At 43.0% G+C, this 10,707-nt stretch overlaps 1 protein-coding gene across 1 annotated transcript in view; it reads right to left on the bottom strand.

Annotated features, from left to right (window-relative positions):
* Positions 1–223: 223 nt before the first annotated feature.
* The window catches only part of CRTAM (cytotoxic and regulatory T cell molecule), an 11,420-nt gene continuing 936 nt past the window's right edge, over positions 224–10,707 (bottom strand). Inside the window, exons 2-12 of the mRNA XM_010021263.1 lie at positions 8,779–8,925; positions 6,998–7,150; positions 6,674–6,805; positions 4,118–4,288; positions 3,489–3,560; positions 2,958–3,074; positions 2,167–2,238; positions 1,578–1,682; positions 1,056–1,202; positions 638–721; positions 224–354 (exon numbers count right to left, since the gene is read on the bottom strand). Coding sequence (XP_010019565.1) covers positions 224–354; positions 638–721; positions 1,056–1,202; positions 1,578–1,682; positions 2,167–2,238; positions 2,958–3,074; positions 3,489–3,560; positions 4,118–4,288; positions 6,674–6,805; positions 6,998–7,150; positions 8,779–8,925 — 1,331 coding nt within the window. The remainder of the gene's footprint in view (positions 355–637; positions 722–1,055; positions 1,203–1,577; positions 1,683–2,166; positions 2,239–2,957; positions 3,075–3,488; positions 3,561–4,117; positions 4,289–6,673; positions 6,806–6,997; positions 7,151–8,778; positions 8,926–10,707) is intronic.

Genomic DNA, 10,707 nt, shown 5'->3' with positions numbered 1-10,707 from the left:
TGAGGACTACAGGTAAATCAGTGTCTTCATTGCTAATAGGTTTCTAGGACCACCGCTCCCATCTACCTGCCCCACTGTTTAAAGGAAAACAGTCCCAATTGGCTTTTGGGTTGAGGGTAGCTGTTCGTAGTTCTGCTCCTTGAGATCATATTGATACTTGAATGCTGTAATATAAAGATGAGGAAACAGGGGTGTTTCTGCACCTTGTACAGATTTGCCATTGCTATACATCTGTTTCCTTTCCACATCCAAACAGTTTCTCACTTATTGCAATGGTTTTGTCTCTGGGATTCTTCTGCATTTTTTCCACATATCCTTCTGTTACATATTGCATGTTGGACTTCTGATTGACACCTGAAAGAGGAACACACATTTATTACTGATTTTGCACAGGGGTGGTGGTGTAACTGCTTGAAATACGTATGAATAGAACAATAAAAGATGACATGCCTTTCTAGACATTGTTAGGGCATCCATCACAGTGAAGACTGAGAAGCATGAGGTGATCTACTGCAGGTTACACAATACTTAAGGCACTACTTTGTAATAGGTTTAAATGTTTTGTATGTATATTTTTACATGTATTCAGTAGCAACACTCTAACAGGAATTAGTTTATGTTGGTTAAAGCTGTTTACCGTGTCCATTCTTCTCATGGCCTGGACTGTCTTCATTAGATTTGGATCTATAACTCTCCAGAGTCTGGTCTGAAACATCATTTTCTGTGCAGAAAACAAGTGTAATTAAGACAGGGAAATTTTTTTCCATGACTATTCTTCACTGTCTGCATTGAGCATAAAGAATCTGAGAGACTAGTTATAAAATGGGGGATCAATCATGTTGACCATCTAAGAAACATACTAAAGACAGCAATTTCACTGTTTCTTTTTGTGGCACTTCGTGTCGGTTGCAGGGACTCTTCAACACTTGTTCGCAAACAAGTCATGGCCACTGTCTATGGGAGAAGGACATTTAATCAGTGGCTGGAGGACAGGCTCTTCCTCTCTCCAGCCCCTCTGAATAAAGCAGCATGGCTTGAACAGAGTCATCACCCACCTCTCTTCCACTCTCCATGAGCTTTCTTCAGCTTCCTCATAAAAAGCAGGACAATGAGGAGCAGCACGAAAATCAGAGCAGCCACTAAGATGGGCAGCAAGAGATTTTTCTCCTTCTTTCCCATGCCTTCAAATTTCACATCTTTGTCTGTAAGAGAGGCAGGTATTCATGTTGCTAAATAGTTTCCTGTGAGTCCCTAGAAATTAAGACAAGAATGATATATCCTGGACCAGGCCAGATGAACGTGGTGCAAGAGCAGAAGTCACCTTATTGGACTTAAGTTTTAGGATGTGAGGTCAAATTATTTCTTCTTGTATGAACAAGAAAACATAATTGAAGTAAGTGGATTCATGCTCTACATTTTTTCTAGTTGATAAAAATGGTTGCTTTTCTGTAGTCTCTCCCCAGGATTACCCTAGTGTATTGACAAAAGGTTTGGAGGTGGATACGTGGTCAGAGAGAATCAGCTTGGTGTAGGACAGCTTGTTGCATGTTTGGAAGTTGTCTTTAACAAGTTCGTACCAAAGGTGATGATGGAAATCACAGTTACATTTCCACTTGGTAGAGGGGCTTCTGTTCTGGCAGCTTCCTCTTCTGTGATGTTGCCACTGAATGCTGTTTCACTCTCTGGGGGAATAGAAAGGAAACATTATTTCCCTGAAGGGCAAAGGGATGCTTAAGAAATACATATTTCCCAGCAGCTTTGAAGTCCAGGGCACCTGGTACTGCATCAGAAAGGGACTTTTAGACTCTCTGTCTCAAAGTCCTGTGCTCACTTCCTTACTGCTGTATTCTGTTTTCATCTGAGGATGAACAGAAAATCCTCAGAGTCTCTTACACATTGCTGAACTCAGTGGTTTCTGTTTACAGCCAAATTAAAACAAAGCTGAGCTCTGACTCTTTGGTCATCTAGGGGATTTCCCTGCCCATCAGTTTGTTCTCTTGCTTGCAAAACCAGAAATGAGCATGTATCATTTGTCTTAAAGTAGATTTAAGTTGCTTTTTGGTATTCATATCCCTGACTACTCTTTTACTGACTTCATAGCTCACAGTGGTGAGGTCACCCCACCCTTTGCCACCACCACCTATGTCTGATGATGTGAAGCCATACCACTGGGGACATGGTAACTCGATGAACCAGTCCATTCTTCCTTTCCTGCTGCAGCTGGTGTAACTTCAGACCCTGCACAAACACAGAGGTGAGCTCTGACTTCCTTACACACACAGACAATACATCCTTGTGTAATTAAACTTGATTTGTAAAACTAACATGTTAATGTGTGCTGTGTCTACCAATACTTTACATTCATAAGAGACTTTTTTCCTTCTCAGGACCTGCTGAAAGTCCTGTTAAAACATCCAGGTTCACTTTCTAAGTATGTTTATCAACATACATATGAATTGTTTATCAGATTGTAGCCATTCTCTAGTGCTTGTAATCACCGATGTAGCGCTTTCAAACAAATACAAACAAAGTGTTCTTGTATTCTAACGCAACCAATTGGTTTTCTTTTCAGGGCCTGTCATGCGAATTGTCCACCTTGGTGGGTTTTGGCCAAGCAATTTGGGCAGTGGTGCTCTTAATTCTTCAGCTGGAAACTCCACATTTCATTAACCGCACCCTGAACCGTTGTTGCACAGTGCCATCTAGTGCAGCCGTGCAGAGAAATCCCAGCCTAGCCTCACACCGTGCTGCAATAGCGGCCCGTTTGGCCACTGCTGCTGTTCTGCATCTAGCAACAGGGACTTTGCTTTCATGGCTGTAAAACTGAGGTCTCCTCGCACAAGCGAGAAATGCTGTGGTTTATGTTGTGTACTTGTTTGTAACGTGGAATGTAATGCTGTTCTCAGCAGCATGTATGTCCTTGTTTGGTAACCTGATGTAACTGAGACCAAACTTACAAGTAGATGTGACATCTGGTTGGAGGGTTTTCTGGGTCGGTGTTGATGCTGAGCTGGGAACTAGCAGATCCTCTGGTACTGCAGAAGGGATGGTTGGTTGTTTGGATCCTAAAGGAACTTCCCCAAACACAAGACAAATATCAGAAGACACACTTTGCCATTGAATTGACGCTTGAAACCATGACAAATTGATGCTTAAACCACGGCAAAAATGAAACCTGCACTGTATGCCCCATGCTCTGGACTGTTTGGGTTCTCCATCTGATCAGTGTTTAGATTTACAGTCCTCCCCTTCCACCTTCAGCTTCCCTGTCCTCTGAATATATATAAGACCATGAAATAAAGGAAAACCTGAAACAGTGGGTAGTTTGGTGCAGAGGCTGTGCTGCTGTTCAGATCTGACACTGCTGCAGTCAATGGGCGAAGAACCAGAGGTTCTGAAGGCTGTGCAAAATGTCCCTCTCTACTGATGGCAGCTGGTGTTTATCTGACCTGTGCATGAATTAAAGAGGCCAAGCAGCTAATTCCTACCTGTAGCTTGCTCGTTTTCAGAGACACGTGTAACCCCCTCTAGTGTAGATGGTGCCAGATTTGGTTTTGCAACTGAAAAAACCCAACAACAATACAACTTTCAGAGCACTTTATAAGCACTTGTTGAACGAAGCAATCTAAGGAAGAACAAAGTAAGAATAGTAAGGTCTATCCTAAGGATGAGTAAACAGGCAGAAGGTAAACTCTATTCTGAGAATTATTAGACAAGCCGCTTCAGTTACTGATCAGTTACTGTTAATTTACGGTATTTACCCTGTGTGAGCTTTCCAGATGGATGTGTCTAATACACAGAAGACACAGCTCACAGCTATTTGAGAACATAAACTTTGAATTATCTTTAAAGCTTTAGGACAAACTTCACCTGAATTCTAGCAGGAGCACTGGGGAACTGACCTGCCTGTGCTGCTGTGGCCTTAGGCTTAATGAATTTTAAGGTAGTTAAAGCCCTCAGATCTTAGTTTGGAATTCTTCTTTTGCCCCAGGTAGCCCTCTCATTTAAAAGCAGATTCCACAGACTATGGGCTTCAGCTTTGCATGTGCATCTGCACAACTTCCACCACCTCAGAGTGGTAAAATGGGATAGGGACTGCTGAAGGAGCCTGCAGTACCTGTCCTAACAAGGTCGTCAAACTGGAAAGATGCCATAAGCTTCTCTTTTCCTAGTGCTTGGTGGTGAACGATGCAGCTGGCAGTTGAATTGGGTCCATAGGCGAGGACTGTCAGCGTGCTGGTTGTGGTCCATTTCTTCCCATCAGCTTCTAACTTGTGCTTAGTGTCACCTATACACCCATCAGAAGAAAACATTTAAGTGCTTTCTAGTCAAGATCAATCTAATGAAAAACCTTCCAGGAGCAATCTGCATTACTTTACTGTGCTAAAGCAGCACCTGATTACTGTGCACAAGTGGTTCATTGTGTAAATGGATTACATGGGAGCCCAAAGGCAGCAAGGTCATGTTTTCTTCCTCATCACTGTTTAAGTGCAGACCTCACTGCACCTCCTGCGCTCAACCCAAAGCTTCTGCTAGGTTTCATCTCTAACATGGGGAAATTCACCTGCAGTGCAATGCCCAGACACCAAACACCAACTTTCAGCCCTTCCTGAATGGAATAAATTGCTCTGCTGTGTGCCACAGCCATGCAAAGTCCAAGGGAAGCCTCAGAGCAAGGAATCTCGTGTTTTCCAGCACAATTGAGATGTAGGAAAGTTCTTTTTCTGCTATTGGATATCCAAAAGCATTGAATTTGTCTCTTAAGAGCTGTGTGTTTGTTACCCCAAACATAAAAAGCAGTTGTGCAATATCTGTGCATATTGATCAACACAAAGATTAATTGCCTGAAAGAAGTAATTTCTACTGTCTGTTCATGATGTAGAGGTTCTCTGGAAGCAAGCTGATGCTTTCTCTTGATCTGTTACCCTTGGTAATACCCTAACTTGTTTCCAAATTAGCCTTTACAGATAACTTGCTATATCACATAGCCCAGTATTTCTCAACCCCACATAAAAGCTCAAAAGGATTCAAAGTGGTTTTGCTAGGAAGGCAATGATCTTTGCCAGCAACAGCTCAGTAATTACAGCTGGGCTGCCCCTGCTGAGCCCTGGTGGAACTGAGAAGCTGCCAGTAATTAAGGTGTATTAGCTATCTTGTGATTACTATAAATATTTGCAGTAAGTGATTAAGGCTTGGAATGGAAGAGAGGTAGGAGGTAAGAGGAATAAAGGAGAGTTCCTCAAAGGGAAGATGCACACAGGAAGTTTGAGGAACAGTGATTTAGGATGGGTAGTTCCCACTGGTATGGTTTGCTGTAACAGCTGACTGGCTTAGTGCTACAAAGGCAAGGAGGAGATAAAGGTAAGTGTAGGTTTTTGTTAATATAAGTGGAGAAAAGCATGGTTGGTTTTATGTGTTGTGTCTGAGTTGTGATCTTACAAATAATGTACTTTATCAGGCCAGAACTGAGGTGGGTTCAAGCTTAAGGAAACACCTGTTTTTAGAAGAACACTGGCAAAAATGTATGTAAAAACCTTAGATGTGACATGTTGCTTCCCTGAGCTCTTCATTGCTTTGTAGCTGGTATTCCCCCAAGCCCTTGGTGTCACACAGCCCAGCAATTCCCCAAAAAAGTTGCTCCAGAGCAACATTTCCCCTGCAGTCACAGCTAGCTTTCTGCCTTGGCCTTCATGTGGCTCGCTCACCAGCTACAGTGCTTCCCCTTAGTGCAGTTCCTTTAAGCATAGGGCATTATGTGGTTGCATTAATGCCTGTGGATCTGGCAACCTGGATTTGTTCTTTAGCCTTGATTTCTAGCTATGTTCAGGCCAGCACACTTCTCTGCTGTTTTCTAGAGCTCTTAGTTAAGCCATCTGGGGAATGTGGGGGGGAGATTACAGGTTAAGCTTTAAAATGTGTTGCTTGATGATGCAAAATACAAATAAGAGCTGGTTAATATGTGAAAGGAAAGAGTTTGCATCTACGGGTATTTTCATCATGCTTTGATACAGATATGCATTTCCTCTCTGCTGAAGTTGTAGCTAATAAGGTACTTACTACTAGAACATGGCCTTCAGAGCAGCTGTTTACATAGCACATGAGTTAATTTGAGCTATGTGGTGGATTTGGTCCTCCTCATGTGTCCACCCAGATATACGCAGACCTCTCACTGGGGCAGTGTCTCAGGGTGCTGTGGGCTCTGTTTCCTGAGCTCTCTTCCTGCTTCTGCTACTGGCTTTGAGCAGATTAACATCAGAGAGGTTGATGGTGTGTGTGTGAGCTGCTCTGCAAAGCTGAGGGAAATCTGTCAACTGCCTACAACATGGAAATAGTTATAATGGCTTTGTTAACCGAGTTTATATTGGGCCTTTGGAAATTGTGCCTGCAGAGTTTGGGTTTCACTTTATTTCACTGGAATATGACTCAAGGGGTTTTGGTTCCAAATGTTACTGTTCTGCACTGAGTGTGAGCAAAGCACATGAGCCCTCTCCCTTGCATAAACACTGCAATTTAGTGCTGGCTTTGCTCCCAACCTGCACCACAGGGGCCAGGTTGTACTGAATAAGTGGAGTGATGGTCCCAGAAGGTGTTTTACCCTCCAGTATTCTTAAACATGCCCAAGACTGGTAAGAAGAAATTGTTAGTTATTAATCCCTCATCCTTTAGCACTTACCAGGGAGCTCCATCCCGTTGTCTAACAGCCAGGTAATCCGGGCCTGTGGCTTACATCCTTGGGTATAGCAAGACAGTGTAATGCTTCTTTCTGTGTCTCTGGATACTTGCATTACTGGATTAGAAGGAGCAGCTGCAGCAGTAAGATTTAGAATCGGTTATAGTGCATCTTTCTACTGGGTTTTATGAATGGCTGTATACGTAGCATTGTTTGGGGGGGACTGAGCTAAGACCAGGATTATGTTGTGTTAAGCACCATGAAATTGCATGCAGAAAAGCAGGTCTGGAGTTGAGGAGCTGGGACAAAGTGGGTGGAAGAACTTACCTAATACCTTAACAGTCTTGTTCTTGTTTTTGAAGGGGATGCCATAGTAGAAGCATTTATATACACCTTCATCATGCACTGTTATGTTAGACAGTTGAATGGATAATTCATCCTTTGAATAATGGATAAGCTTGTACCTCTGATCTCTTAAAGCTGTAAGGAAAATAAAAGCCAGCATGCTACGTGTGAGGTACAGAAGTGGAAGACAGATAATCAAAGCAGTAATGAATGAGGATCGCTTTCTTTTTGGCATTGTTTAAACCCATCAGCATTTGACATAAGAGAGTAGTTACAGCACAAAGCATTCCTTGCTGGTGCTGCACTTTATACAGAGGCAGCAGGAACCTGAAGAAAGGAAGGTGCATGATGCCAGCCAGGAAAATTACATTCTCTTTCTCAGGTCTTAATCCTGTGTTCTTATGTTTTACGGCAATTTGGGTTCTTTACATGTCTAGATGGATAAATATAAGCAAACATTGTGGGGTGAGAATGTGATGTGTGGTCAGAAAAGTAGTATAACCTTTAAATATAGAGCATGAACTGAGGACCTTTCCCTTCCTCATCCCCTAAGCCTTTATCTGGCCTTGAAAAAATGACTTCCCTTTTTGGGTGTGATGTATAAATGAACACTGTGGTCAGCACACACGTCTTTATTAACTGCTTATTAATTGGCTGCTTTGCTTCCCCTGTATTTGTCTAATTACCTTGATTTTAACCAGACTGTTTCCTAGGACATCTGTACCCTGCTGTACAATCTCCTTTCTCTCGCTCAACTACTGGTCCTTGCTTCATGCATGACCCATGGGAGCCCTCAGGCAGCAAATCACGTGGACTTTTCCCACAGCTGCAGCACAGAAAGTGTAACTTTCTGCCCTTAAATTGACCTGAAACTGGGATGTGCACCAATCATTAGGGAGAAAAAGACCTCAAAAGCTCTCTTTTTTATTCTAAAGCTAGGGTCTTGAGAAAATATGGAGCTGGGAGAAAATCCCAGCAGTACCATAATATATGGAAGTAATTAAATAGGAAAGGAATTAGAAATCACTGTGATGTAAGACTTGTAGGCAGCTTGTAGTATACTTAACTACAATGAGACTAGAGGGAACTGATTCGTGAAGAGGTTTATTGGAGAAGCAATGTGACCAGCATTCACAGTGGTAATTCAGAATGAAAATGTCTATGCGCAGTGAAAAGTTTGGCTTCTCTCTAAATGGAGACTGATTTCTTCTGTATTGCAAAAGGAAAATATTCAGTGTACCTGACTTATCAAATGGTTTGCAAACACTAGTCCTTGTGGATGTTATATCATGTGTCTAATTGGACCAACAGGAAGAGAGATGCAGGCAGAGACATGAGGTGTAGGGAGTGGAAGGGAACACAGTAATTTTAACTTTGGCTTTGTCAGTGCATTTTAGAAATCACTGCTTGTTTCCTAAACATTTCCTCTAGATGCACTATATCCAATTCCCTGATGAGCAGGAGAGTACCCAGGGCTTTCAGGCATGTCCATTCCTGTCTCTCTTGTAAGGTAAAAGTGGGGTTTTGTGCTAATGCCGTGGTGCAGGTGGTAACTACAGTTCCTTACTAAAAGCTCTAGTGCCAGAGCACTCCTGTGGGGGTTTCCATTTCATCAGCTTCCTGCCAGAAAGGGGCTGAATGTAAAACCATCTCAAGCGTTGGGTAGCAGGTGAGTCAGACTGGCCACGGGTAGGAGCTGGAAAGCCCTACAAGCGACCTTCCAGCCCCATGCGGAAAGTGTTGCACTTGGTTTTCATACTTACCCCGCTGGGTGTTGAGAAAAATGGCAAACCCACGAGGGTTTAACCACTGCCGGGCAGAACCATCATCACTGCTGAGGGTGCAGCGGAGGTTCAGGTCCTCTCCTTCCTTTAGAGTTATGGTTTCACCTCCACCTCCTGGAAAATCCCCTGCCAGAGATTGAGGGGGGAGGGGTGGAGAGAGAAAACAAGTATTGAAACGTGACATGAAGTAAAGGAACAGTTTCACACACAGTATTATGTCAACTTTTCTTTTTCCAAGGGTGTAAAGGTTTTTCTTGCCAAGATCATTGTACTGATATAAATAAATCACAGTCGTTAGGTAGGTCATCACAGCCACTGGGTAAGGCTTGTGCTAGCACAACCACGTTTAGTTACTAGACGTTATTCCACATGAGTCAATGAAGAATGGATAGCAGACCCATTTAATGCATGTTCTCCATGTATGTTAACACAAGCATTATCACTCATTATTCCATGCTCTATTCTGGAGCTGTTGAACCTGATTTGCCAGCATGTGCAACTGAGCAGTGATGATCTAGTGTGAGGTGTCCCTGCCCGTGACAGGGGGATTGGAACTAGATGATCTTAAGGTCCTTTCCAACCCAACCCATTCTATGATCAGCACCTCTGAAAAATGAGGCTTTTATTATTCAGAAATTGTAATGGTGCAACTGCTTTGAGCTGGTTTTGAAACTTTCTGAACACAGTATCGACAAACCTGGCCTGGCATAGGTTACTAACATGAAATGTCATTCTTTCTCCTCCCAGTTCATTTTACAGATGGGCAGTAAAGCGGGATTTTTCTCTCTCAACATTCCAAGACACATAATACACTTCATGAAAATATTTGACATCGAATAAATTGCTTTCTCCAGGAAAAAAACCTGCCCTGGAGAAATGGCTAAGAGCAGTGCCTGGGTCAGAGATAAGTAAATGGGTAGTAAGAGGGTTTTATTTTTCATTCCTGTTTTGTGTGTTTTGGTTTTATTTTCCAGTTAGCTGTCTGCTGCAAGTTCCTATTGCATACATGAGCATTGCAGTTTGGGGAAGTGAATATTTCTGGGCTTCAGAAAAGCTTTTAATGTTCTTAAAGCCATTTTAAAATATACCAGAAATTAAGCTTATCATAGGGTATTCTTGCTGGACCCAATCCTTTATCACTAAAATCAGAGGGAGGACTTGTCTCACTATAAGACAGTATTTTCCCATAGGGATCTGTTGCTATGCTCACCCTTGAGCTGAGCATGCTTCCTGAGCCAGGAACTTTGAGTGGCTGTAACCGATCTACCATCACATATGGCACATCAGTGGCTTTGGCTTCTATTCCTTAATTCCGCCTCTGTTTCCTAGGGTTAGTGTCTCAGCTTGCTTCTCAGGGCCTGTCTGTCCTGTGTGGGGGTCAGTTGCAGAGGAGCAGTAGAAAAGGAAGAGCTCCTTGAATGGATTCCATAAGCGAAGGCCTGTGTTAAGAGGTGCATGTTGCTAAGGTAGCAGAGGGCCTTCTCTGTGGTTTTCCACAGGGCCCTTCTGTAGTGATGGTTTCCTGTCACTAACAGCAGTGTGGGGTCTTTCAAGTCACACCTTCTGAGGTGAGAGCAGCAAGACAGAACAAGAAAAGGTGGGGGTGTTTCTTGCCTTTCTAAAGCAGAGAAAAGCAGCCCCCAGAATATAGCATACGTCTAATTTCCATGAGACCATGGCTTCATCCAGACCATGACTCACAGGTCAAATCCCTTTATGTAGGGGACAGTTTGATGTGTCTTCAAGCCACTGTAACCCACCACAGTACAGTCACTAGGGTATGGGAGATGCAACCATGCCAGAGACAGAGGACAGTGGTTCTTGCGCTGTGTGGATCCCTGCCTACATGGGAAAAAATAGCCTGGCATCAAGTAAAGTGATATATCCACCTTTTGGCAAGAAAGGGCA

The sequence above is a fragment of the Nestor notabilis genome, unplaced genomic scaffold, assembly GCF_000696875.1.
Source record: "Nestor notabilis isolate BGI_N333 unplaced genomic scaffold, ASM69687v1 scaffold3829, whole genome shotgun sequence".
Classification (NCBI taxonomy): Eukaryota; Metazoa; Chordata; class Aves; order Psittaciformes; family Psittacidae; genus Nestor; species Nestor notabilis.
This window is presented reverse-complemented; position numbering and strand designations above follow the sequence as displayed.